The sequence below is a fragment of the Verticillium nonalfalfae genome (genome assembly GCF_003724135.2).
Source record: "Verticillium nonalfalfae strain VnAa140/NRRL 66861 chromosome Unknown scaffold_100, whole genome shotgun sequence".
Classification (NCBI taxonomy): Eukaryota; Fungi; Ascomycota; class Sordariomycetes; order Glomerellales; family Plectosphaerellaceae; genus Verticillium; species Verticillium nonalfalfae.
In genome coordinates this window covers 70,010-97,313 of record NW_021167325.1, presented here as the reverse complement: position 1 = coordinate 97,313, position 27,304 = coordinate 70,010, and the positions used below count along the sequence as shown (strand labels likewise).

At 52.5% G+C, this 27,304-nt stretch overlaps 8 protein-coding genes across 8 annotated transcripts; 5 read left to right on the top strand and 3 right to left on the bottom strand.

Annotated features, from left to right (window-relative positions):
- Nucleotides 1-81: 81 nt before the first annotated feature.
- D7B24_000359 (uncharacterized protein) lies at nucleotides 82-875 on the top strand (the record flags this gene model as incomplete). The annotated part of the gene is made up of 3 exons (XM_028634617.1): nucleotides 82-396; nucleotides 472-713; nucleotides 767-875. 3 exons carry the CDS (start codon nucleotides 82-84, stop codon nucleotides 873-875), a joined length of 666 nt encoding a protein of 221 aa, XP_028492737.1.
- A 3,157-nt stretch (nucleotides 876-4,032) lies between these two features.
- D7B24_000358 (uncharacterized protein) lies at nucleotides 4,033-4,904 on the top strand (the record flags this gene model as incomplete). The annotated part of the gene is made up of 3 exons (XM_028634616.1): nucleotides 4,033-4,421; nucleotides 4,517-4,755; nucleotides 4,825-4,904. 3 exons carry the CDS (start codon nucleotides 4,033-4,035, stop codon nucleotides 4,902-4,904), a joined length of 708 nt encoding a protein of 235 aa, XP_028492736.1.
- A 43-nt stretch (nucleotides 4,905-4,947) lies between these two features.
- D7B24_000357 (uncharacterized protein) lies at nucleotides 4,948-7,230 on the bottom strand (the record flags this gene model as incomplete). Its single annotated transcript, XM_028634615.1, has 10 exons — nucleotides 4,948-5,019; nucleotides 5,100-5,227; nucleotides 5,279-5,343; nucleotides 5,410-5,488; nucleotides 5,547-5,715; nucleotides 5,769-6,296; nucleotides 6,349-6,486; nucleotides 6,533-6,627; nucleotides 6,690-6,825; nucleotides 6,889-7,230. 10 exons carry the CDS (start codon nucleotides 7,228-7,230, stop codon nucleotides 4,948-4,950), a joined length of 1,752 nt encoding a protein of 583 aa, XP_028492735.1.
- Nucleotides 7,231-11,405: 4,175 nt separating this feature from the next.
- On the top strand, nucleotides 11,406-13,737 carry D7B24_000356 (uncharacterized protein; the record flags this gene model as incomplete). Its single annotated transcript, XM_028634614.1, has 4 exons — nucleotides 11,406-11,488; nucleotides 11,549-11,562; nucleotides 12,318-13,425; nucleotides 13,725-13,737. The coding sequence occupies 4 exons, from the start codon at nucleotides 11,406-11,408 to the stop codon at nucleotides 13,735-13,737; spliced, it is 1,218 nt and encodes a 405-aa protein (XP_028492734.1).
- A 182-nt stretch (nucleotides 13,738-13,919) lies between these two features.
- D7B24_000355 (uncharacterized protein) lies at nucleotides 13,920-15,621 on the bottom strand (the record flags this gene model as incomplete). Its single annotated transcript, XM_028634613.1, has 4 exons — nucleotides 13,920-14,339; nucleotides 14,407-14,781; nucleotides 14,833-15,424; nucleotides 15,485-15,621. 4 exons carry the CDS (start codon nucleotides 15,619-15,621, stop codon nucleotides 13,920-13,922), a joined length of 1,524 nt encoding a protein of 507 aa, XP_028492733.1.
- A 286-nt stretch (nucleotides 15,622-15,907) lies between these two features.
- Nucleotides 15,908-17,158, bottom strand: D7B24_000354 (uncharacterized protein; the record flags this gene model as incomplete). Its single annotated transcript, XM_028634612.1, has 1 exon — nucleotides 15,908-17,158. One exon carries the CDS (start codon nucleotides 17,156-17,158, stop codon nucleotides 15,908-15,910), a length of 1,251 nt encoding a protein of 416 aa, XP_028492732.1.
- A 1,450-nt stretch (nucleotides 17,159-18,608) lies between these two features.
- Nucleotides 18,609-23,131, top strand: D7B24_000353 (uncharacterized protein; the record flags this gene model as incomplete). Its single annotated transcript, XM_028634611.1, has 4 exons — nucleotides 18,609-18,815; nucleotides 18,872-21,461; nucleotides 21,621-21,861; nucleotides 21,910-23,131. The coding sequence occupies 4 exons, from the start codon at nucleotides 18,609-18,611 to the stop codon at nucleotides 23,129-23,131; spliced, it is 4,260 nt and encodes a 1,419-aa protein (XP_028492731.1).
- Nucleotides 23,132-24,846: 1,715 nt separating this feature from the next.
- D7B24_000352 (uncharacterized protein) lies at nucleotides 24,847-26,817 on the top strand (the record flags this gene model as incomplete). The annotated part of the gene is made up of 4 exons (XM_028634610.1): nucleotides 24,847-24,992; nucleotides 25,050-25,215; nucleotides 25,284-25,379; nucleotides 25,429-26,817. 4 exons carry the CDS (start codon nucleotides 24,847-24,849, stop codon nucleotides 26,815-26,817), a joined length of 1,797 nt encoding a protein of 598 aa, XP_028492730.1.
- Between the last annotated feature and the right edge of the window lie 487 nt (nucleotides 26,818-27,304).

The following is a 27,304-nucleotide window of genomic DNA, read 5'->3' as shown; positions in this document are numbered from 1 at the left end:
CTACTTATCCAAGATAGCGACTCACCAGACCTTTCTCAACGCAAAAGCCCGCCACCAGAGAACCGGGCGAATTGGGAGGCCATGTCACGCCACACCCACATCCCTCATACCTACGGCCCCGGCGACACCCACGCCCATCCGTACCATCACCCGCCGCCCGCCTTCCAGTATCATCCGCCGCAACACTACTACGTGCCACCGGAAGATCCGGCACAGAAGAAGAGGAGGAAATGCATTTACATGTTTTACGGACTGCGGCAGGCGGCCCTCATCGTGCCGCTCGTGCTCATCCTGCTCAACGTCAACATCTACGTCTCGCGCCGCGGGCGGTACTTGAACGGCTCGACGAGTCCCGCTGATCCCGTGTACTATTCCATGTGGTTGACGGCTCCTTTGGTATGTCGCACTGCGGACGGCATTGGTGTCCCGACATGGAGTGCATCCAACAATTGTGCTGACATGCCCGTGTAGTCGGGGGTCATCTTCCTATGGGCCATCATGGCACTGATCCAGATGTGCGGCAGCCGATCGCCGGACAGGCCGAGCGTGCCCTATTCGGTCCAATTCGGCGTTGAGCTGCTGTTTGCGCTGGGTGCGCTTGTCTGCTTCATCCTCATGGTGGTCAACATGGTAGACAAGCAGAACAGCGGCACGTATGAATACCCATATCTGCGCTACGAGATTCCGCTGGCCGGTCTGCTCGGCTTCCTCATGTACGTCGAAGCAGTCCACGTCGCTCTGTTGGGCGTCACTAATTCGACATCAGGATTATTCAGGTCGGGCTCGTTGCGCGGGCGTATTATGAGATCAGCATCGACAGGACACAAAGAGACGGGCACAATCCCGCGCACCACGGGGCCATGACCCAGGTGTGAAGCATGCGTCCGGTAGTTGCATCGGTAGCAAACAGCGAAGCGTAGGAGTACGCTCCCAAGATGTTGATGTATGACCATGTATGAATATGGGAGCTCGGTCACGGTGACACTGAGCAAAGAACGGGCGGTTTGTTTCTTTTATTTTTGGGCAAGGGAAAGCGACATACAAGATACCCCCCTGATGGATAGTAGCACCTCTCATGAACATAGTGTATGGGACATCAATCGATGAACAAGGTCATCAAGTTTGACTGGTCAAGGTACTGCAGCCTTCGATACTATCCCGAGTTGGTTCGGTACCTGAATTACCCATCGTCCGTATTTCTAGAGAAGGTGGTAGGACACACCACGACTATTTCAACATTATCCGGTGACGCGGGGTGCAAATATCCCAGTGCCCAGATGCACCAACAAAACAAAATGGTAGGGAGACTGGCTTTCAGGTAAAAGCCCATGGCCATCCGCATGATCGATGAGACCGATGGCAGCAGGAAGCCGGGGCATTACAATATGGGCATTGTTTCCTGAATGGGACCCTGGACCAGATCAGTAACAGACGTAAAAGCAAGGGAGGCGAGTGACGCTTGATCAAATAGCAACCAGCATCTTGCAAGGAGAAGGCAAGCAAGAGGAGGCAAGCAAGAGGAGGCAGGCAAGAGGAGGCAGGCAAGAGGAGGCAAGCGAGAGGGAGGAAGCCACAACTGACGCGCGAGAACGGACCTGATGGATGCCCCACGTACCCGGGTCGCCCCTTCCCCTTTCATCGGCGTCTCATCACATCGACGCTCCACGCGTGCTTGACCGCCAGAAGACACGCCCAGTGCTGCCCTGACTGAGGCAAATCTTTCCATGATGTAGCTCATCATCGCCCTCGTCTCCCATCCCGGACCATCACGCGATGACTTCGTTTCCCGGGCCCTTCCGAGCTTTCTAACGTCTCCGTCCCTCTCACGACCGACGACTTGCGCTAACTGAGATTTTCTCACTTGTGGCGTGTGCGCCCACACAAGCAGGTCGGCCCATGTCGCACGGCTTGAAGTCGTGACATGTGAAGATGCTGAGATCTGGCAGGAACGCGCTGCATCCGAAAGGTCGTCCTCGACGAAGGCGTTGCTTCCGACGAGAGACGTGCCAGCGACAAGAGTCTCTGTGCCGACAAAGGGATTCTTCGAGACAAGGGAAGAGACTCCCTCGACGTATTCCTCGCCGGGCCATAAGACTCCGCCGGTGGCCAAGCAGGCTGCGGTCGCAGAGCCCGCGTCGGCCGAAAACGTGGCCGCCCGATTGACCAGAGAAGCCAAGCCGGTCCAGGTGACCAAGCGGGTGCCACCGCCAGACTCTGTTCAAACCATATATGCACATGACGAACACCTCTTCCGCGATTCTTCCAAACCCCGAGTGTCGATCCCCACGATGACACCAATTTTGACCAAAAACCACAGTCTCGTGGGCGAATCGGATTCTCACATGTATTCTCATCACGCCAAGCAGCCAGAGAGACTTCCAGGCTCCTTCACCAATGCTGAGGCTAGAGACCAGGATGCATCTCTCATCGAGAGCAGAACCTTGAACGCCGCGACTTTGCCGTCAACGTTGTTGAACGCACCATCTTGAGAATCGACACTAGAGTGCAAGGAAATACCTCCTTAGCGAAATCCTCTCGACAAGATTGGTTCAATTCCAGAATTTCAGCTAGGTTCAAAAAGCCATAACGGCTTTGCCAGCTTCAGATGGTCCTGGCTACGACAGCTGGGATGCAGACCAGTCATCGGGCCAGGCATCAACGCCGCCCCTAAAGTGGCCACCGAGCAACTACTGCGATCAATGCGAAGTTTCCTGGCGTTGTGTTCGCGATGATTACGTGACCGAGCATCCGCTGCATAACAGCTGCAAACCCATTGGTTCGAAAAGCGGCTTTACTGAAAGCACGAACGCTCATTGTCAACTTCTCTGGCCTCATGCCTCGGGGAGAAAATCACAAGCTCAGCGGCGCGGGTGTCTTTCTCGGACCCTCGTCCGTTTGCAATCGTTCCAAGATTTTGTCTGACTGGTACACAAGCCCGCAGAGCGCCCTGAAGCGGCGCCCATGGCTGTACAGGACGTTCGAGAAAGTATCCTGCCTCGCCGGGACGAATTCATAGAGAACCGGTGCCAAGGAGAAGTTATGCGCCAGTTGCGCGACGCGAAACCCTTCAGGTTGATCCTCGTATCTGACACGCGCACTATCGTCGACACGATGACTACAGATATCAAGAAATGGAGGTATGATAGCGAGGAGCAGGTCTACATCAATCGCAAGGGAGGCAGCATCCTTAACAGCTTGGGCATCTTTCAGCTGGCACGAGAGATAGAACTCTTGAATGAGAAGGGTGTTGAGATTTAATGGCATTATACGAAGCAAGAGTTCAATCATGAGGCCGTCCAGCTCGCGCAAGATGCTGTCGACCGCGCGAGACTTTTGATGAGGCGGCCGGCACGTCGCCCTGCGGGCAGAACAAACCAGCGAGCTAGCAACTTGTCGGCTGGGCTGGCCAGCAGCGGAACAGAGGACGGTACGTTTTAGAAGGTGACATACAAAAAGGAATATAAAAATTGAAAACCCACGGTCAGGACGTTTTCGCTGCCCAGCAGCGACTGGACGTGCTAGCTTAGCTCGACGTCAGTTCGGATGCGTCCCGCGCCACCCCCTTTTGCCTAGAACTCTCGGCATGATAGGGTCGTAAGGTTTCAGCCACAGGTCAATCACCATCTCCTAAGTCCTGCATTAATCTGATCGATCTGGTCTCTGCGTTCTACTACTAGCTCGGACGTGGCTTTCCACTCGTATCGCCAAGAAAAGAACCGGAATGCTTCACAAGCCGCCGGGAGACGGCCGCGGCGCATGAGGTGACGCGCGTAGCGGAGTTCTCAGCGATGCCAGCGGGCCCAGACTCTGGGCTCATGATTCACGTTGTCTCCCTTGAACAGAACGCAATTACCGCAGGTCCCGCTCAAGGTGTGATCCGAAATGTCCCCAAAAGCAGAGCTCACGTCTTCAATTGCCTTTCGGTCGGTCAACGTGTTTAACATCCGCCGAAGGTTCAGCGGCACGGCGCGCAACGGACACTAATCCCCTTCTGCACTTCTCTCATCGCCCCATCCATCGCGCCCGCCCATCATGCCTCCCATCAAGCACCTGATCGCCCTGGCTACGCAATATGCATACTGGTCGGAGGATGGCTACGAGCTGATCAACAACACCTGGGGCCAGGACGCTGCGACATCGGGCAACCAGACCACCTACTATGATGGCGTTCCATCATGTGGCAAGGGCATCGCCTGGAGTTCCGACTGGGAGTGGCAGGGCGGCGAGAACAACGTCAAGAGCTTCGTCTACGGCGCGCGGCAGTTTGAGCGCCGCCTCGTGTCGGACATTCACACGCTGCCGACGGAGTCGCAGTGGCACTACGATCGGGAGGACATCCGGGCCAATGTCGCCTATGACATTTTCACCGATACGGACAAGGACCACGTCAACAGCAGCGGCGAGTATGAGCTGATGATCTGGTACGTCTCCCCTTTCCCCCCCCCTCTCCCTCCTGTGTTTCCCTGCAACGCACCGCGACATCACGGGAGCGAGATGACTGAATTGCTGCGTGCAGGCTCGGACGGTTCGGTGGTGTCATGCCCCTGACCGAGGCCAAGCAGCCCATCGCTCACGTCAACATTGCCGGCTACGACTGGGAGGTCTACTTTGGCTACAACCACGGCGGCGCGATGAAAGTCTACAGTTTCCTACCGGCGCAGGGCAACATTCACGACTTCCGCGCCGACGTCAAGCTCTTCTTCAGCTACCTCACGAAGGAACATCAGTTTCCCGCCGACAAGCAGTACATGCTGGGTGAGTTTTTTCTACTGAAGACTGGCTGCGCTGGTCCTGTTGCGTGCCACGTGCTGATCATTTCTCTAGTCTATCAACTCGGCACCGAGGCCTTCACGGGCGGTCCTGCAAAGTTCGTCGTCCCCAAGTTCATCGCCGACGTCAGGTAACGAAGCGTGGGAGGGGAGCCGTGTAGGTTAGCCAGCCTGCGAGTTAATGGGCGAAGCGGAAGTCCTTGCGCTTGCTGCCGGAATCGGTCGTGGTCTCGAGATACTGGAGACGTTCCTGAGAGAGGGGGAACAGACATCACGTTAGCCTTGAACAGGCGCTAGGTTTTCCTTTGTAGAGTAGGGATGTTTACTCACTTCTTTCGTCAGCGCGTCCCATTCGCGGTCTCGCGTTTTGTTGCGCCAGACATAATACGACTTGGCGAGGATGTAGATGACTATGTTGGCCGCGCAGATGGCTGTCAGCTGTGTGTTTCCGCGTCGGTCTGTGGTTCGTTAGCTTCAGCTGCTCTGTCTGCAAGGCTGCATGAGCTTACAGTTGGGACGATCGTCCTGGCGGTAGATGTTGGCGTGGATGATGCCTCCTACTTGTACAAACATGCTAGGACCACGTTAGTCTGTGCTCTGATGCTTCAATGCAGAATTCAACTGCTGTTTTGGACCATACTTGTACACGGCTGCCGAGACGGTCCTCGTTCGGACAGTGTTGGAATTGCGGCTACACCAACCGACTTGCATGGCGTGGGCTACGACCAATGTCAGCACAACGGGCCGTACAGCTCTGATAGCAGTCACGCCACTCACCTGTGGGATAGGACAGCAACACCGTCAGGACGGCAAACCTTGCCCAAGGCGACGTGTCATCTTTCAACGTCCTGAGAGCGATCAGGCACGGAAGCAACCAGACCTGGGCAAGTATGCCGAAGAATGTACGTTCGTTGAAGATTTCCGAATAATACGTCAGGAGAAGCATCTGTTCGCCTGTAATTAGTTCAGTCTCCGTTCACTGTGCAAGTCTAGACTTACGGTGATGGCACCCAGGACCTGCGTGGGGATACTGAGCAAATTCGAGTCGAACGTGCCAAAGCCGAGAGTTCGAAGCGTCAGGGTGAGGTACGAGTCCGGCGGCCCGGCGGGAATCAAAAAAGTCAGACCAATGGCGTACATTGGCCATAGATCGTAGTCACACAAAGACTTCCAGAGAAGCTTGAAGTCGACGGCCTGTCGGTTGTGCATGTCGCCCTTTGAGGGGTCGTCGCGCAGGATACGATTCACCATGATGGTCTCCTCTCGCTCGGTAAACCACCCCTTCTTGTTCCACCATGATTTGGTCTGCGTCGGCGAGGCAGCCATCATGAACCAGGACCAGATGCCGATGGAGAGGGTGAAGAGGCCTTCGAGCAGGAAGAGCCATCTCCAACCCTCGTATCCGTGCAGGCCTCGTAGTCTGAGGAGGCCGAATGCCAGGATTGGGGCAACAATGTCAGTGATACGGAGACTGGTCCAGAAGAGAGCCAGGCGGAATGGGAGCTCGGTTCCTTTGAAGAAGTACGACTTTTTATTTCGATCAGCAGGCGTAATGTGAAGAACAGTGAGCGGGACGTACAAGGTAGAGGATGACATCGGGAATAAAACCGCCCTGCAGAAGGCCCAGCAAAGCACGGCAGGCTAGAAAGCTCGACCGACCACTGAGCCAGAACTGAGAGGCGGCCACAATGCTCCACAGGCACATGATGGTTGGAATCTATGTCTGTTAGGTCGCTGTCTGCTACCATCCCGCGAGCACATACCCATCGATCAGGTCCCAACTTCTTGCTGATAAGCTGAGAAGGCAATTCAGCACAAAGAAAGGATAGTCTGAAGACAGTGTTGCCCAAGTTGAAATCTAGTCACAGTCAGCACGTCCCAACATAACGAATTCAGGTATCGAGTAGCTATCTGGCATACCATTAGTATCAAGTCCTAGATCTTCGAGGAAGTTGTCTGTGTTGGCCTGGCTGAGGTTCCCTCTGTCGAGGTCAAGAGAGAAAAAGGCAACGCATGCCCAAAGTGTGATTTTCCAATCCAATTTGTTAATGAGAGGCTGCCGAACAGGGGGGAATCAGCACCAATCCTGAATAGTTCAATGCTAGCCTCATAGTCTTACAAGTTCTTCACCCCAGGTCCATCGTGCTGAAGGATCAAAACGATGCAGGTTCTCGTACTTTGCGGTAGGCTGGAAGTACTTTGCTAGATCTGGATCGTCATAGACAGATGGTTGAGTAGCCAATTGGTCAAGGTTTTTGTTGAGTTTGTTCCTTCGAAAGAGGGTAGTGATAGGTAGGACAGGGGGCTCTGTCTTCTCAAGTTCTTGCTGTTCAAGAATTCTCTGTCTCGTAGCAGCCAGGTCAGAGTCTGATCCTGAGCTGTTGAGCGAAGTGTCCGTCAAGTTGACGGACTTCTCTGGCCGACTCATCGCCGAGGCATGTTTCTCTTCGTAGCTTGCCATCGCTCAATACATGAACAGACACTAAAAAGTCGTTGAAGTCCTGGCTGTTTGAAGATGCTCCAGGAATCACCACAGTGATAATGATCATCTTTTGTACTTCTCTCGGGCCTTCGCCGGAGGCAAGGTTCCTGCAACAATACTTAGTGGATGAACGATCTCGGAGGCAACTCACATGGCGAGATTCCTAGTCCCAATCTCACCATGTACAAAGGTCCTCGGCATCCATGATCTGAGGTTGATACAAAATTAGTGACCAGGAATGGCCCCGCACCTAGCCTCGTGGGTTGGACGAACCGGGCCAGTCGAATCTGGAAGATGAAAACCATGGCAGCTCTTGCGCCATGTTGCCTCGTCCATGCGAAGGCTTTGGATGCATAAGCCCACTGTGTATTGGGGAAGACAGCGGGGAGTAACATTCCTCTACCCCTCTTCTCTCCATGCTGGGCCGCCACGTGGGGGTTCTTGATATCATCGTAGCCGGGGCCAGGCATCCTCAGGCATGTTGGTATATGCGTTGTTTTTATTGTTACGGGCGTTACGGGACTCTCTGTACCAAATCTCGCGGCACCCTGTTTCTCCGTGGCAAAGGAACAGGCTGTTCAGTCCTTTCGCTAAGGAACACAGTCAGTTCGAGCCGCAGAGCAGAATGCCACATTTTCCGTCGAATTCCACTCAATGGTCTTCGCCAAGCTCCTTGTTTAATTATTCGAGGTTGATGTTTTCGAATCCAATGACAACAAGCGTCAGATAAGAGCAGCACGCAATCTGTGGGACGGTGAGCTTACATGGAAGTCGGGCGTGAACGTCGGCTGTCGGTGTGCTGCATCTATTCGGGCCAAAATGTGCGTGTCCCACGCTCGGTTCATTGTATTGAAGGTAAACTCCACAGTCAATGCCACACCAGCTAGGTGAAGCCATGCGCGATTCGTCATTCATTCTGGTCTAAGAGATGCAGTCCAATGTCTGGGCGGATACAGGGATTGGTGGTATCTTGCACCATGAGGCATAGTCTTGATGGCGCAAGAATGCACCACAATGAGACAAGGGAAACCGACGATCGCTATCTACCTCGACGTTACCAACTTAACCGACGCAAGTAAACCGAGCCGCTGACGAACAAAGCTGACATTGGACTCTTCATCATGAGTCCAAAGAAAAAATATCGAACCGGCGCTCATCCCGTCGAAATATGCAGAGCCGCTTGCCATCGCCAGATAGTATTCCTCGGTCTGGGATCGAAGCCTTGATGAGGATGGTGGCCCAATCAGTCACGGGGCTCCAGATCTGATGTTCAGCTAACCGATGCCGCATAACCAATATAATTCTTTCCTTGGAGGACAATCTCTCTTGGTAGCAGACGCAAGTCTCCGTTTCATTGTCGACGACCATGTGCTCTGTTGTGATTGGACTAGTGCCAGCCTGCCATACCTGTCTGGCACCTTGCCTGGGTACAACCCTGAAAGCTGTCTGGCCCGTCTTGGCGTCCATGAATCGATACTGGTCGCTTCCCTGTTCATTGAATGCTACGAACCATTGGCCCGGCCGCGGGAATGCAAATACGCTCCGGCTCAACATGGTGTCGGGAGTAAGAGCTGTCTTGAATGACTGATATGTAGGTGGTTCCATGTAGCGGACGCAAGCACCATTGCTTATCTGAAATACACGGATCGAAATCGGTTCTTTGAGCCATTTCTTGGACTTTTTACTTGCAGTGGTGCTGGAGTCGTCTTTCTCAGACATTGATTTTGACCAGACGATCAGGTGTTGGTCATCCGGGGTAAATGCCATCTGGAGCGCATGCACGGGATGTCTGTCTCTACAAACAATTGTGCGGAAAGGTTTGAGTAGGTCCATTCTCCCGGTTTGAATATGGTAAAATGTAAAAGTTTCCTGGTCAGATGCAATGTTCGCGATGGCAATGGTGCCGTTGCTGTGGCTGATCGCTGGGTTCAAGGCGTCACCAGCGTGGAGCGATGCTCTTGTGCTCAGGACACCATCGCGAGAGCGGACAATTAAGACTTCTCCTTGAGTATCACTGTTTACTGGAATTCCGATGAGGCTGCAGTCGGGAGAGAATACTGGCGCGTCGGTGAAACGAACAGGTTGACTTCCTGAAATAGATGGAGTGTCGTCTCTGATAGTCCACATAGGTCTATTCTCTATTGGGTCAGATGTATCGTATGCCTCTATCAATGTTTTGCAGACGCTCAGAAGCCATGTCGACTGGGGGAAATAGATCTTTGGTTTGAAATTTGTACTTTCAGGAGGTCGGAGGATCGATTTGATAGGTAGCGCTTGCAGTGCCAAAGATTGCAAAGGCTTGTTATCATTCTGAGATCCGACATGCTGTTCAACGTCGTCATTGGAAGGTCTTGACTGAAGCGGTTCCTCTTCATTGTTGTGAGCCCTTTCGATTTGAGGGTCAGTCGTCAAAAGGCAGGATATTACTCCATCTTGTAGGAGTGACGTTTCATGCAGAACTCACAATGTTAAATCTTGAAGTGAGCCTTCTTGAGACACTTCTGAGAAGCTTGAGGGTATTCTGGAACGTGAAGGAGCATGCCCTTCAGCGACTCTAGAGGAAACGATGTCATGGAGTTGTTGACTTTTTGGTTCTGTACCCCAGAGACATTTCCCTTCTTCCTTGGAGAACCCTTTGAGATTCGCGACCTGGGTGATGATCGAATGTTTTACGGTCAACAGGTTTGAACCATCGCTCCTGGATGGTAAATCGGTTTGCAAGTAGCGTGAAGAAGCACTGAATTTGCATATTAGTGGATTGTGCTTGGGGCTATCAGACTGAATGTGGGCGAAGACTGACAATGTGCAAATATCCAAGGCAATTTCTAAAGACTTAAGTTCAGAGTGCGCTCGTTCACCCAGCCTGATGACCTGAGCCGTGATTTCTGCATTCCAGATAGCACCATCTCCATCAATCACTGAATCTTCAAGCAGGCTCCGCAGGTCAATCACTGTGGTGTGGCATCCCTGTATTGCTGAGTTGATTCCAGTAATCAAGGTGCTGGGCAAGAGCGTGCTGTGAGGTTGGGCAGCCGCCTCTTTGCTAATCGTTTCGGCCACTGTCGCAAGACTTGACAGCCATCTGACAGTTTCAAGAAGCGCCCTTTCTGCTTTTGTAATACTCTGACTGAGCCCAATTGCTGTCAACTTTGCCTTTTCAATCCCTGATAGGAGGTCCAAGCAGCCCCTCGCAATGGACTGATCGCTCGCCATGACGAGAGATGAGGAATCTGATGATGGGGAGGCTAGAGATCATTGACTTGGTTGTTGGTGAAGCATACTATGGGTGTGGGCGTCAAGGTGTACTGGGCGAGCTGTCTTGTCTTTATCAGGGTTGAGGCCGAGTCAGCGTTACAAAATGTTGCTGCCTGTCATCTGATGTCATAGCTATTTTGAGATTTCTGCAGATCCACGGTCGATCAGCCAGGCAGCGACTTCAACACCCAAACACTTTACCTGGCATCGCAGAGGGCGAAATTCTCGGCCTTGAGCCATTGCTATTCATGGTTCGCCACAGTTGAGTAAAGGTGCAGCGTGGACTCAAATATTGGGTTGGAAATTTCGCTGTAAAGCTGACTCCACCACCGTAGAATCCATAGGAGACAACACGAATCTTCAACATATCTAGCGTGATGATTAAGCAATGACCTCTATTCAATTGATCAAAGTTCACTGGCTTGTTGGGACTTTTTGCGTGAACCTTTCTACCATGTACTTCCCCGCATCCTCGTGCCCCAAGGAATGGTCGCGATGATCCACCGGCGCTACACCGGTTCTTTGTTCAATGTTGATTTAGCTGCACACCATGAAAGCTGGTTGATCACTTGGTCGAGCGGGGACAGTCATGATGTATGGCGGATAGACAAAAGCTAAGGTTTAGCGCATCATCACTGGGGTAGTGTTCCAAGTTCTCGACATGAAAAGGGACCATCATTGGCTACATGTCCTTTACTTGCTCGGCAGTGATTTGTTAGCTTGAGAATCATCGGAAGCCGGCTTCGCGAACATGACGACATGCAAAATGTCCTCGGTGTCGATACGGCAGATAAAACGTTGCTCTTGGACCGTTTCCATATTCATCAACGCGAGCCAATGTGCAAACTTGACGTTCCCTTCAGAAGCTAGTACGTTCATATTGCCCAACCGCTGCGAACATGAAGTTTTCACTCCTTGTCACAGGGGCTATTCTGCTTTTTAGGGGCTATTGTACCAAAACCCCAGGGGTTCAACGGCGACAGTGAGTTGTCAAAGAACACACTGCCATGCGTTCGGCGTCAAAGCTGATGGATTGCTATAGTCATCGAAGCACTTGTAGATCGGCCGGCGTTTGCGATGAAGAGGCAGTTCGTCTTGAACTCAACGACCCCCCATACATGAATTATTTTTATTCGGACTGCAATTCGGCTTCCCAAGTCGTAGTGACAAGTCCCCTTCCGGACAGTAATCTGACTCTCATCGGACCACGACTTTTAGTGAGCTTCTGTCAAGTCGCTTCACCTCTTGTGGCATGAGAAGCTGACTCCTGAGTTAGATCGCTTGGCCTGCTGGGAATAGTGGCGTCGTATCGTTCTTTCAACCACTGGATGGCGCGAACGGAACACTTTCTATCAACCTGGTCAACTCCTCTACTTCCGGCGACAGCCTCGACCCTATTTACGAGGTTTCGGGTCATACAAAAGAACCTGTAGTTGGAGTGAGAGGGCACATCCAGTTAAATTCGTCGGCGTCACTGGTTGTAGCCATTCTTGGGAGTATTCGTACAATACGAGACTTCACCGAAGGGCCTAGCCTGTTATACCCCATCTTCCAGGACGCCATCAACATCACAGTGTCAGATGATTCTAGCGTCAAATTGTCGCGTTTGTGGCTGGACAACGTAACGACGACTACACTGGCATTTGCCCCTTCTGGATGTGATGCCTCGGTAATGGTAAACAACAATACCATTGAGTTCTCAGCCGGGACCTACGTCTTCAATGCATCTTTTAATTATGCCCAACTTGAACAACTTGGCCCAACGGAGACTTTGAATGAACTATCTCAAGATTTAGTTTCTGAGTCAACAGGTCAAGTGGAATCTCTCTCATTCTTGTCCTACAAGAACAAACTTCTCGCCGGTGGCTGGCGGTTTCTCACTTACTTCGGTCGCGACAGCATGATTTCCATGTTGCTGATGGAGAAGATTCTCAGCACAGGAGCCGGTGGAACATTCGAAGCCGGTATTGGTGCTGTTCTAGAGCGCATCAATCGGACAGATGGAAGCGCTGCACACGAAGAAGGCATCGGTGACTTTGCAACATGGTTTAACCTACAGAGAAACATCAGTTCGACAGCGCCGTCTTATGATTACCACATGATCGACACGGACTACTTCCTCCCTGTTCTTTTGAGGGACTACTTCATCAACAACTCCGATGGTCGGGAGCGCGTAGCCACCTTCATGTCTACCGAAGCTACAATCGACCCGGATAATGCTGGCCTCACATACCACGATCTAGCTTTGGTCAACGCCGAAAAGATTATGAATGCAACAGCTGCCTTTGCTGGCCCTGGTGGGCAGATACGGAAAAATCTAATTCATCTCAAAGAGGGCGAAATCACGGGCGAATGGCGCGACAGCACTTACGGCCTTGGCGGCGGTCGCATACCGTACAATGTTAACACTGCCATCGCACCGGCTGGCCTTCGGGCCATTGCTGCTCTTTCCGAAGCTTCATTTTTTCCAGAACACCCTGAGTGGGCTGAGAAGGCCGCAGCGGCAGCTCAGATCTGGGAAGATGAGACCCTGCGCTTCTTCGAGGTTATTATTGAGCAAGATGAAGCCCGCGCGTTGCTCAACGACTATGTCGACACGAATAAGTTTTCCTTTCCTTCACAGGCCGACGGAATAAACGCTTCAGTTACGTTCTATGGCCTGGCTCTCGAGGGCAATAACGACATAGACTTGGTGCGCGTCATGAATTCCGACGACGGCTTCAGGCACTTTCTCCTCAACACCACAAATCAGACACAACTCAGCGCCTACTTGTCTCAAACAGCTGACCACATTCTTCAACCGTTCCCTGCAGGACTGACCACCAACATTGGGCTCCTCGTTGCGAACCCTGCGTATGGTGGAAAGCCAGTCTACTCAGCAAACTTCACTACCTCAGCTTATCACGGAACAGTTGTCTGGTCATGGCAGCTGTCTATGATGGCAGCTGGTCTAGAACGGCAACTTGACAGGTGCAGAAGCAAGTCAGTGCCTGACTTTTGTGGAGACAAAACACTGCTTTCGAAGATTACGACAGCGTACAACAGACTCTGGGATGTGATCGAAGAAAACTCCAGGATATTGAGCTCCGAGGTGTGGAGTTGGCGCTATGCCGATGACACATTCAATGCTGTCGCATTGGGTGACTTGCCACCGCCCCCAGGCGTCAATCCAACAGAAAGCAATGTTGTACAGTACTGGAGCCTAACCTTCTTGGCAGTGAAACGGAATGAATGCTTTCGATGAGTTTGTATAGACCACGATAAGATTGGATTCTCACTCACATAAGCTTCCCATAACACTCTTGTCTCTCCGCGGCTGGATATCATATCGCAATGCTTCTCACATTTCCTTGGCTTCAATCATCTTCAATTAACTGTCATTTATTACAAGACTGGCTCGTAGCAATTTCAACTTAAAGCTTTGCTCTGGGACTCCAGTTTCCGATAATCTCCTGCAGTCGCTGATGAGCCTCTTGTTCTTGCTGGCTTCGAATCTCCAACTCTGCTTTGCGAGCATCTTCTTCGAATCCCTTGATCTTGGTTGCCACCATGTCCGTCCATATAGCCAGAGATGCTTTGTCGAACGGTGGGAGTACCCTGCCTGTTGTGCCTGGGGTAGGGTCGCCTGCGATGTACCGCAGATACTCAAAAAAGCCCTCATAATCTAAAGCGATCGAGTAATAGTTCTTGCCTCCCTTTAGTTCAGCCACCCTTCTTTGTTCCCACTCAAGCTGGTCGGACCGTGAAGGGAGAGGCCGGGCGCGACCTGCAAGGAGTCTTGCCACGGCAACTGCTTGCCACTCGTACACGCGAAACGTGAAACCGCCACCAAGCTGAAGAGGGCAGTCGTTAGTTATGAACCTTGAGCTTGAGACAAGTAAACAACATTGCCTAACTGACCATCCCAACAAATGCTAAGCTCGGGTCGCCAATACTAAATGTGTGTTGGAAGACCCCAGGCAGCCGGCGATTAGCCTGTTTTATTCTTGCCTGAATGTCCGGCAAGAATGGCAAGCTGAAAGTGTATCCAGTGCCAAATATGACGTGGTCTACATCATTCAGATACGACCCATCTGCGAAGAACAGTGTTCCAGTTTCTGGATCGAAGCGCGTTATCTCGTTCTTGACAACAATGTGTGGATGTGTGAAGGGCGCCCACCCAAAGGCTGGGACAGGATCACCCCTTAAAGCTGCAAAAACCGGTTTTTTTGCTTTAGGAAGAATCTCATGCAGGACTTCATGGGATGAAATAGACCCTCCGACGATGACCACTCGCTGGGACTGTCATTAGCTCTACTAGGCCTGGCCGTGTACAAGGTTGCGTACCTTTCCTGCAAAGCTTTCTGGACCCCTGAAATGCTTGCTGTGCTGAATTTTCCCAGGGAATTTCACATCAAAATCGACCAGTCCTGGAATGTCTGGAACCCAGGGGATGTTGTAGTGGCCACTTGCGACAATCAGAGCGTCGAATCTCTCTTCCCACCAGTAATCTTTTCCCGGCGTCTCTCTGCGAAGCGTCAGTACCCATTCTTGCTGTTCATTTTTGACTGCCCGCTCAACCGTCGTATTAAGCTCCAGTAGTTTGTCGTTCCCATTGCGAACGAAGATTTCCTGAACCCACTCTCGCACTACCTCACGGTGTCTGAAAGGAGCCCTGGGTCCAAATTTGGCGAGGGTCCGCTCCGACAACTTGTCCGGGAAAGGCTCCCGAGTAAAGCTCATGATAGAGGGAATAATATTGCTGTGAAGGTGCTCATGAAGCGCCGAGTCTGAAAACCGTGTTTGATGATTGTTGATTCTCTCCGTCTTCGAGGTCTCTGCCGGAAGTTTTGTTGGTATGGGCACCGCATGGTCAACATTCCCCGTGATGAGATCTTGCAGTGATGGGATCTTCGCGGGCAGGTGAGGGGTGTAGACCCTGTGCACTTCGAGTGAGCACATCACAACGGTCGTACAACAGGTGCAACCAAAAACTCACCATGTCCCACCAATAGCCCCTCTTCTGTCGAAGACCCGAATGGTGTCGAAAGCTTGCTCTTTGACCAAGGCGTCGGTGGTGATGGCACCAGACGGGCCGGCCCCAATCACCGCCACCCTTCTTGTTGTGGTTGTCATAATTTCAAGTTCTAATTGTTTGCCTGGAGTACAAAGTCATCAATCCATGGGAACAGATGAAGCCACTTTCCAAAACAATTGTCACTTAGTTATTTATATCGTCTATGCTGACTCAAGAGTCAAGGGCGTTTGATGATGTGACGCTGTCATGATGGCGTCTTCCTGCAAGATAAGCACGCGAAACAGAAACACACCAACAGTCGGCAGCACACCGACACCACGTCCGCCGACTTCGCTCATGGTCGCCGAGCCCCGCGGCGCTTTGAGGCAAGAAAGTAGCAAGGGTTTACCCGATTCTCATCGGTGCCGACGACCGAACCCCTCGCGAACCACACTTATCTGCCTCAAAGTTGCTATCGACGGATCCGACCAGGTCCGCAAGCTCAACTTCACCCTGCCACGGCGGCCTCTTGTCGGCATCGTGACTCTTCGGTCCAATCACAACCCACGCTGACAGCGACTGCAAAGTGCTGTGACCCTTTGTGTCACCGCTGCTGTAGCTCCCGATGCGCTCCATCGCTTTGGCGTATCCTGTGGGGGGGCCATTCGTAATCTTCTTCCCCAAAGTTCCGGCCAGCACGTACGACTCAAATCTGTCTGTACCGTTGTAGTCCAGCATCACGAAAGGCGCGCTGGCGTACCCCACGGGCAATGTTCCAATGTCGAGAGACGGGTACTGCACGCCATCAAGAACGAGGTCGCCCTCAGCGCTGTTCCTTGCGTAGGGTTCACCTCTGTCATTCCAATAGTAGAACCCTGTGATCCATCCAGACATGTAGAACGGCGGTGCGCCGCAGAAAAACTCGGATCTGGCAGACACGATGTCGTTCCAGAATTGCACCGTCTCCGAACTGTCTGGCTCGTCGAACGATTTAAGGAAGCGCTTGAGGATGGGCCGGAGGCGTTCAGCATATGCGGTAGGCTCGTCGCCGAATTCCGGGAGCCGTTCGAGTTTGTCGAGCAAAGTCTCCCAATCCGACTTTTCTCCCTGTAGTGTAACGGACGGGAGGCCGCAAATGATGCCGCCTTCGAACCTGAAATAGGCCTTCGTCAGCCCCATCATTAGTATGTTGGCTGTCATGAGATCGTCCTGGGTTGTTGTGGTGAAGTCCGGCATAATCCAATTCTGTAGCCAATCCGTCTTGACGCGGGCTTGAATCTCGTTTTGGAAGCGTATGAGGACTTGCTCCCAGGTGAAATCCTCGATTGTGATAGTCTCCTGCCCTTCATGATCAACAAACAAGTCCCTGATGTCCTCAGCGTGAGATATCATGTAGAAATTCATTTGGACCAATATGGTGAACCACACTTCCTCGGGGCGTACGACGAAATGCAGGTGCTCGCCCCACGCCTGGATTGCCCCGCGGACGAAGCTGTCAGCTGAAGGGCGTACTCCATCACCAATGGACAGGGAGGCGCTATCTTTGACGTTGTGATTGAAGGAGGAGAGGAGGACTTCAGCCGAGTTGTTGTAGAACTCGTTACTCATGCTCTGGCGGAAGAAATCGTCGGCGTTTTTTACAGCCCTACGGCCCATGTGTGACTTTGGGAGGCCCCCTGGAAGCACCACAACGTCGGCGACCGACTCAGGCAGCAAAAGAGCGAGGCAAGGCCCCCAAAAAGCGACGGAGAACCTCATGTCAAGAAACTTGGAGATGAGTGGATCTGATCAAACTGCCACAGCCGACGTGTGTGGCCAACTGGCCCTTTAAGAGCATCACGACATCATCTTGATGGTTCAGTTGTAATACGATGTGATTCAGAAGGGTGCGATGATTCCCAGGGTGAGGTGAGACCTGGGTGCGCCCACAACTGTTCTACCGTCCATGTAAGACACCTGTAGCGGATGAACTGGAAAGTTTCCGACCCTGCTAACATTCTTCGCCGATTGACTAAACGGGCGACTGGGTAATGATGCCCACGTCGTCAGCAGATTTGGGGAGGTTTGTGTGGCCTCCTGTCCAGTCTTTGCGCTGCCGAGCTGAGGTCAAACATGTATCTGGCCGTGGAATGCGAATGCTGGCAACCCGGCCGCGCATGGAAGCTCATGTAACGTAGCCTACCGAGTCCCTCATGGCTACTACCCTTCTGAAGCGGTTCGGGAAATGACATCACGTTTCCTCTATGTCTGAAGTCGCCGCGCGAGGTGAACAGCGCAGCCAGTTGTGTGATACGTAAATGGACCAACATGTCAACAGGATGCGGTGCGCTTCCAGAAGGGTTATACACGTATCACAGGGCCCCTAGACCCTTGATGTTGTAGGTTTAGCGGCAAGCTCCAAGGATTTGAGGGGGCTGGGTAAGGAAGCGAGCGATATGTAGCCGCCCGAACATGTTCGCTGGGGTTAGCGACTGCCTTCACCTCAACCAATCCTTGCTGTTTTCTCCCGACTGCCAGCGGGATTGAGCATGGGGATTACTGCCGATCTTGGCCTCCTGTGGCGAAGATGATACCATTATGCTGCGTAAGCCGTCAGCAAATGTGCGTCTCCCCGAAGCTCGACCTGCCTTCAGTGCATGGAAGCAATGGCCGCACTGAAAAGCGCCCAATCATGGTGACTCGCGAATAGTTGGGAGTGTTTTTGGTTAGAGGTGACATCGTTGGTGCAGGGGGTGAGGGAGGGCGTTTGCTCGCCATTACAGAGCTGTTGGCGAGAGAGGTGTTGTACCACACCCAAGCCCTGAAAAGGACGTCAGTGGTGTGTAGATCCCGTACTAAGGCCATTTGTGCTTGAAAGGAATCGTGCAGCCTAGGCAGCGCCTTTCGTGCCTGTTTATTTGTCCTGCCGATGACGAGTCCCATTGCCGGCCGCCCGGCCCGGATGGCGACGCGTATGAAGTAGGAATTTGTTCTTTAACTGACCTGGGCCTTGGATGTTACACCCCTTTTGCAGTCTTCCTGTCCATCAACTGCGCGCTCCATGGGATTCAGTTGCTCCCGCCACACCTTGACCCTTAAAGTTCTTTTCGAATCTACCAAGCACGACATGGTAACATCATGCCTCAACGACGACACCTTCGGCCCCATCGTTCGAGGCTGCCGTGATGACTTCGACTTTACTATTCGCTTCCAGCGCATCATCTTAGCCATAGTTCCTGCTACCTTCTTTCTGGCGCTGTCTATTCCGCGCGCGATATGGCTCTCGCAACAGCCGAGGATTGTGTCTGGTGTCGCCTTCCAGTACGCCAAGTTGGTATGTGCGATCACCTGCCCACCGTGGATATCGTGCTGACAGAGGGGGTGCATTAGACAGCCATTACAATATTGGCTACTCTGCAATTCGCGTTGCTGAATCTTCAGACAGCAGCCCCGGCCTCTAGTCTCGATGGCTTCGCCATTGCAACAACAGCAGTCAACTTCCTTGTTGCGCTGTCTATGCTTGCCCTGTCCTTCTTTGAGCATTCCAGAGTCCCGCGCCCATCGACACTGCTCATTCTGTACATTCTGCTGCAGACGCTCTGCGATGCCGTCCAGGTTCGAACCTCATGGCTCATGGCGAGCTCCATTACGTCCAAGATGATTGCTCGTCTCTACACAGCATCCGTCGGAACGAAGTTCGTCATCCTCATTGCCGAGACGAAGAGAAAGACCCGTTGGCTCCGTTGGAAGATTGATGAACACAGCCCCGAAGAGACGAGTGATGTGATGAGTCTGACTGTATACCTCTGGCTGAACAAGCTGTTCCGTTATGGCTACAGTCATGTTCTGGCCATCGACGACCTGTATCCATTGGACCAGGACATTGATTCGGATCTCCTCCAGCGAAAACTTGAAGCTGTGATCGAGAGGTCGCGGCCTGGAAAGAAGCTTGGCTTGGCTCGATCGCTCGCCAGAGCCTTGTTAATCCCATACATCATGCCCATCGCACCCCGAATCGCCTTGATCGGCTTCAGCTTTAGTCAACCGCTTTTCATACGCGCCCTCCTGGAATATCTGCAGGAACCAAATGCTCCTCGTAGCACGAGCTACGGCCTCATCGGTGCCGCGGTGTTGATCTATGGTGGCGCGGCTTTCGCTCGAGCGCTACAATGGTACTTCCACATGAGGGCTCAGCAAATGGCCCGCGGTTGCTTGTCGGCCGCGATCTACAAAAAGACAACTGAGGCCAAGCTCGCCAACGCTGGGGAGGCGGCGGCTGTCACATTGATGAGTACTGATACGGACCGCGTTATCCAAGGCTTCCATCAGCTTCACGACTTTTGGGCCAGTCCTATTGAGGTTGCAATTGGATGCTGGTTCTTACAGCGGGAGCTTGGCACCTCATTCGTCGCCCCGATTGTGCTCATTGTGTTCTGTGCGATCGGTACATTTATTGTCGGCAGGTTGTCAGGAGACCGACAGGTCAGATGGATGAGCCAGATTCAGAAAAGAGTCGGGCTCACGGCTAACGTCATTTCGAATATGAAGAGCCTGAAGATCAGCGGCATCACACTGCCGGTTGGTGATTTTATCCAGAAGATGAGAGTGCACGAGATGGAGATTGGCAACAGATCCCGTTGGCTCATTATTTGGGCTGTTGTGGCTGCCATGACGCCGGCAATCCTGTCACCTGTTGCCGCTCTGGCCTTCACCACTCGCGAGCTCAACACGACGAGCATGTTTACATCTATCGCGTTCTTGATATTATTGACATCGCCTCTGTCTCAACTCTTCCAGGCTGTGCCGATGATGTTCGCCGGTCTGGCAAGCTTGAGTCGCATCCAAGCATTCCTCGAGGCTGATGCACGGGAAGATGTCAGACGCCACGAAACACACAACATGCTCGGAGAGAAGTCGTTCTCGGATGAACCATCTAGCAGCGGTCTTGAGTACAACGAAAAGCCATTAAATCCCGACGCCACAACCTCGATTACCATCCAGGATGGATTCTTCGGCTGGGCCGAAGACCGGATGATCCTTAATCATGTCAACGTTCGCTTCCCTGTGTCTCAACTTACCCTGGTCGTTGGGCCGACAGCTGCTGGGAAGTCAACCTTGTGCAACGCGCTTCTAGGCGAGGTGCCTTTCTCGCGCGGGAACATCAGGCTGCCCCTCGCTTACGCCGCCATTGGGTACTGTGAGCAGGCTCCGTTCTTATGGAACGGCACGATCAAAGAGAACATCATGGGATATTCCAACTTCGACCAGCCTCGGTACGAAGAAGTAATAGAGGCCTGTATGCTTCTCCCAGACTTCACAATTCTCCCTCAGGGTGACGAAACCAACATTGGAAGCAACGGCATAGCGCTGAGTGGTGGGCAGAAGCAACGTGTCTCACTTGCTCGCGCACTCTACCTCCATTCCGACCTCATCCTCTCTGACGATATTTTAAGCGGACTCGACAACGATACCGCCAATGAGGTTTTTCGTCGTGTATTCGGCCCTAGTGGTATTCTCCGCCGTCGAAACGCCACTGCAATTCTGTGCACGCACTCCATTCGTCATCTTCCTCAAGCAGATCACATCATAGCCCTCGACGTGGGCGGTGTAATCGTGGAGGAAGGTTCGTTCAACGATCTCATCCGCAATAAGAAGTATGTCGCCAACCTTAATGTTGTGGCGTCCTCGGGTGAAGATGATACGCAAGAGAGGGGTGCTGCCGCCCCAACTCCCGCTACTCAGGGACCAAAACGTCAAGTTCAGAACGCCGAACGAAGTCGATCAGATGACCTTTCGCGACAAACAGGAGACATGAAGGTTTATGGCCACTACATGCGTTCGCTGAGCAAATGGTCCCTGGTGGTACTGGTCGCTTCGGCTGCCATCCACGCTTTCGCCAACAGTATGGCGACCGCATGGCTAAAGTTTTGGTCCGAAGACACTTTCCACAGGCCTACCAGCTTTTATCTTGGTATCTTCGGTATGCTGAAAGCAACTCACTCCATCATGTCTTTTATAGTCTGCGTAACTATCATTGTATGGATCACTACCCAGTCCGGCACGACTCTACACCACCAGGCGATCAACACAGTTGTTCATGCGCCATTGAGCTTCTTCACGACTACTGATATGGGCATAGTCACAAACTTGTTCTCCCAGGACATGACTCTCATCGATGGCGAGCTTCCGCTGGCATTGCTCAATACGGTCATCGACATCTTCCAGGTCATGGGCATGGCTGCTGTTGTGGGAACCGCATCACCGTATCTCGCAATCAGCTATCCCATATTTGCAGTTGTGCTATGGGTGATCCAAAGGTTCTACCTGCGCACATCGCGACAGCTTCGGCTGCTCGACCTAGAAGCAAAGAGTCCACTTTAGTAGGTCATCAATCCTGATGGCGAAAGGCAGACAACTGACGGATCTAGCACCCATTACCTTGACACAATCAAGGGAATCAGCACATTTCGAGCTTTCGGCTGGATGGCCGATCATGTGACGCATAATCAGCAGTTGCTGAATACTTCGCAACGACCATCATACCTTCTCGCCATGATACAGCGATGGCTCAGTCTCACTATGGAGATCCTTGTTGCCATTGTTGCTATTATTATCGTATCATTGGCCACGCAGACAGGGGGCAATTCGGGGTTCACAGGTGCATCTCTGGTGACGTTGATGTCGCTGAGTGATGTGATCACCTGGCTCATCCGCAACTACACTTTGCTGGAGACCTCAATTGGCGCAGTCTCGCGAATCAAGAGCTTTTCGGAAACAGTTGTGTCTGAAAAGCGCGAAAATGAAGACACCCAACCTCCCGTGGAGTGGCCTCAAGCTGGCACTATTGAACTCACAGATGTCTCGGCATCCTACAATATCAGTGCCGGTGGTGTTGAGCAGGACATTTCTTTGCAGAACAACCTTGCCCTAAAGAACGTTACTCTGTCTATCGAGGCCGGCAGAAAGGTCGCCTTGTGTGGCAGAAGCGGCAGCGGAAAGTCGTCTCTTATTCTCGTGCTTCTTCGCCTACTCGACCCTTTGCCATTTTGTTCTCAGAACATGAAGGTCGACAACATTCCCTTCCACTCCATCGAACGGGATACTCTCCGCCGTCGGATCATCGCAGTGCCACAGGATGCCGTCTTTCTTCCCAGTGGTAGCAGCATCAAGGACAACCTTGACCCTTTCAACGCCGCAACTGATCTTGAATGCCAAGAGGTTCTCGAGACCGTATTGCTAAGTGCCTTCCTAGCGGAAATGAGCAACGACGTCCACAATGGGATGAGTATCGACAGCCTCAGTGCGGGTCAAAGACAGCTCTTCAGCCTCGGAAGGGCTATCCTCAGGCGACGGGTGAAGGACCGGAGCTTGGGAGGACGTCGTGGTGGCATACTTCTCTTAGATGAGGTGAGCTCGAATGTAGACCGAGAAACTGATCGCATCATGCAAGGGATCATCAGGGAAGAGTTCAAGGAGTATACCATCATTATGGTCTCGCATCGTCTGGACATGGTCATGGACTTTTTTGATGACGTGGTCGTTATTGATAAGGGGGAGGTTGTCGAGACGGGCAATCCGCGGGACTTAGTTACCCTCGAGGGCAGTCGGTTTGGGCAGCTATGGGCATTCGAAAGTCGAGGTCGGAACTGATGGGGACGACAATCCACAGGTTTTGAGGTTTGCCATGCGCGCAGGTTTATGCTCATCCTATACCGCTGTCATACATTGATAATCGATTCTGAATGATTTACCAAGTTCTTTTTAACATGGAAAACTATAAATTACGTTCTTCGTAGTCGACTGTCGAGGTCCCCCTTGATCCCCATTATTCAGAATGTTGTTCAGTGGACCCCCTCTGCATCCTTCAGTACAACTAAGTTGCCGCCGCCGCAACCATCCTGGGGCAATTCTCGGAGCTTAATGTTGCTTTCGAGCTAGGCCATCAGTGCTGACCTAAAAAAGAAATTGTCACAAGCTCTCGAGAAGCTGAGTCTATAGCTATTCCAAAAACACTGATGCTGGGTCACATAGTGATCTCCCGCTGAATCTATACTCAAATCTCCTAATTAAACGGACGAAACTTCTCTTGCAGCCTTGACCGTGGCGATGAAAGATTTAGGGATGGCAATTTGTGTTAGCTCATCAATGGGAAGGCCCCTTCGAGACGGTCGCTCGAAAGAGGCCACCAGCCTTGATATCTTGAGGGCTTGCCTCGTCTCCTCAATTGATCCTGTTCACCCATGTGCAGTTGAATTTGTGGCTTTTGAGCCATAAACCCCTCGTCGATCTGAGGGCTTGATCAAGTGCGTCTTGTTTGGAGCACAGCTCCTTGAGTTACTCGTCGCAGAGACCAGGTGTAAGAATGTATGAGACAGCCAAGCCGGATCATTCCACGTTCTTCTCACTATTGTACGTGGGGACCATCCCTGTTCGCAGTCCATATTGCCAGGGGCAAGACGGGCGTCACAGCAGGCGGGATCCGATATTTCGGGGAGCATCGGGAGCATATTTCTTACTTCGCATATCTTCACTGACGAGACAATGTATGCGATCTCAGCGTCCATTAGCAATGAGACAAGTCAGCGTCTGCTAGATACAGCTGCCACATGGCAAGCTCGATCCTGGGACAAAAACTGCAGCTGTGTTCACGCATCCTGACTGCCTGTCATCCTGGTCGTGGTCGCTCAAGTACCCACTGTTGTAACGATTCATTACTCGTGTTGCTGGCGTCGCTTAAATGTGACCCGACTTCTTCCACTTTCGGCAAGCCCCTGGCAAGCTTATTCGCCGTGATGTCGGCAAGGACGGGGAAACCAAGTCTGCTCAGATGATTCTTGGGCGTTAATCAGGAGTTTCTTGCATGCGGAGATGCCCACCAAAAACTTGAAATGCTCCATTATCTATTGTCGATCGACGCCATTTCCTGACTGGTGTCCTGGCCGCTCAGCTTGGCAGTGTCCCGAATCAAAGAATGCATCGAATCCTGTCATGGTATACAGGCTCGGTATGTTCCCCAGCATTATGGATGAGAATTTTCTTTGAGGTCCCTTGTCGGGTGAAACCCAAGTCATGCACCAACATGGTCCGATATATGGGGAGCCCCAGTATGACAGCGACCCTGAGAGGGTCCGTTACTCAAGATCGGCATGATTCTTACTCGAAGCAACCTTAGCATCTAATCAGATCCGACTCCAAATAACCGAAGGTCGGATCAGATAAGTCAGGTTACCGAAGTCGGGTGGAAGTACAGCGAGACTTAAAAGCCGGTAACTTCTGCTGTTTAACATGCCCTGCCTGCAGGTCCTCTCAACCTCTCTCTCTGATTGCCAAACAAACCCCTGAAAGCCGTTGAGATATCAGTCACGATGGCAGAAACGCACACTCCGGCCACCAACGTTGCTGTTGCCGAAGATGGCGCAGTACACGAGACGACGAATGAACGGCCCAGGACCGCAGCTGAAGCTTTACGAAAGCTGTGGACTCCGAAGAAGCTGGGTATTGCAATTTCTGGGTAAGAAGATGCACTCTGTAGCATAAATCAACCTCCAGGCTCCTCATGCTTTCACAGTCTTCTCGTCATGAACTTCTTTATGAATTTTACGAGTTACACCCAGAACGTTTATGAGCCGTACGCAACAAGTCATTTCGAGGGCCACTCTCTGCTCACCACCGGTTCCATTATCAACGGAATCGTACGCATCGTGTCATATCCATTGTTGGCTAAGCTCGCTGATGTAAGTTCTACATAAGATGGACGACACTGCAAGATTGTTGCGAGAATCCTCCTAACTGGTGCACTAAGCATTTTGGACGACCACAAGGGTTTGCTGGAGCAGCTCTGTCTATGGCCATCGGCAACATGATGTTCGCGGCGTGCCAAAACGTTGACACATTCCTTGTAAGCACGGATAGCGCATTATGACGGAAATCCTGGCTGACCATTACAGGCTGGAGGAATCTTCGACTCATTTGGAGACACGTGGTGGAACATTACCCAGCAGATCTTCATCGCCGACGTTACCAGTCTTGTCAACCGCGGCATTCTATTCACGCTGCCCGAGTCTATCACCGCTATCCCGACGCTCTACGCCGGAACTTATCTGGGAGAGCACATCCTCCTAAACGCGTCATGGCGCTGGGGTTATGGCATGTGGTCTATCGTGCTGCCAGTCACAGCTCTGCCCACGATCGCCATCATGGTTTGGATGGGCCGCCGGGCCAAGCGGATGGGCCTCATCGGCGAGCGTGTCTCCCTAATGCATGGCGCGCCATCCGGTCCTGTCGGCAAGGCCAAGCACTTGGCCACGGAGCTCGACCTCATCGGTGCATTCTTGCTTATTGGCGGTCTCTCGATGACTCTGCTGCCCATCACAATTGCCGGCCGCCGCGACACTGACAAGTGGAAGGAGGCGTCGTCCATTGTGCTCATCATCGTCGGTGTCCTGACCTTTGTCGCCTTCCTCGTTTGGGACTACAAGTACGCAACGAAGCCCATTATCCCCTACCGCACCATGCGCGCGCGCAACGTCATCGTCGCCTGCGCGTCAGCCTGCTTCATTGCCATGTCCGACAGTGTCTACCGTCCGTTCCTCTCCAGCTTCCTGCAGGTCGCCGGAGACTACTCTCCCGGCGCCGCGACACGCGTCGACAACGCTCAGCGAGTAGCCTACAATGTCGGTGCCCTCCTCTGTGGACTGTTGCTTAAGTATTTCAAGCAGACAAAGCCATTCATCGCCATCGGTGTGGTCCTCATCCTCCTTGCCGCGGGTCTCCCAATCTACCTCACCAACATATCGGGCTCACATATTGGCAACGAGCCTGCCTTCATCACAGTCAAGTCGCTCCTCGGCGTGGGTCGCGGCCTCGCTCAGGTGTCTCTACAAGTTGCCCTCCAAGCGGCGGTTGGCAATGAGGAAATCGCCGTGGCCACGGCCGTTTACCTCTCATCCCTGGGCTTCGGTTCGAACCTAGGCACGACCATCAGCGGTGGCATCTGGAACTCGATCCTCCCGCGCAAGCTGCGCGCCAAGTTCCCCGCAGCCGAGGCGCGTAAAATCTTTGGGTCCATCGTTGTTGCGCAGAACTACACGATCGGTAGTGTGGAGAGAGATGACATCAATGAGGCGTACCGCGAGACTCAGCAGACGCTGGCGATCGGGTCGTTGTGCGTCGGCACGGTGCTCGTTCTTCTGGCCTGGTTAGCGCAGAACGTCAAGCTTGGAGAGGAGGACGAGAAGCGGGCAGTGCAGGCTGATGAGGAGCTGGCGTGGGCTGTCAAGGCCAGGGACGCCGAAGGCGGAGAGCAGGTGGACGAGCTCGGCCGCGAGAGGAAGTGAGGTGTTGGCTCGGAACAAGACATAGCCCTTGCACAAAGCTCGGAACCCAGTAATTGGCTTCGGACCAAACCTCGACCGAAGCATTTTTCGGACCTTCACCTCGGGGAGAAATCTCCACGGCATTCATTCACGGCAATCGTTGACTCTCACAAGAGGTGTTACGAGAATCCGTACATTGCCCATCAGAACAAGAGAACCTTCGAAAAGAAATATGAAGCAGCTGGCCCACGTGGACTAGGTTCAACTCTGAAATCAGCTTGGGGGTCTGTCTGGAGGTATCTGGCGACGATGAGTTAGCTGCAAGGAAAGTCTAACCGACGGCCTTGAGGTTAGGGTGAAACATTCATCCTGCGAAACCGTTGAAAAGATCTTCCCTCAGACCCCCAGCGATGAAAGATCCGCCTTTGACGGGTCTCAACCTAATGCCACATAAGCTATGTTCCGGCTTGCTCCATCCCGCTTTCTCCTCCATCGGTCTACTACCCCT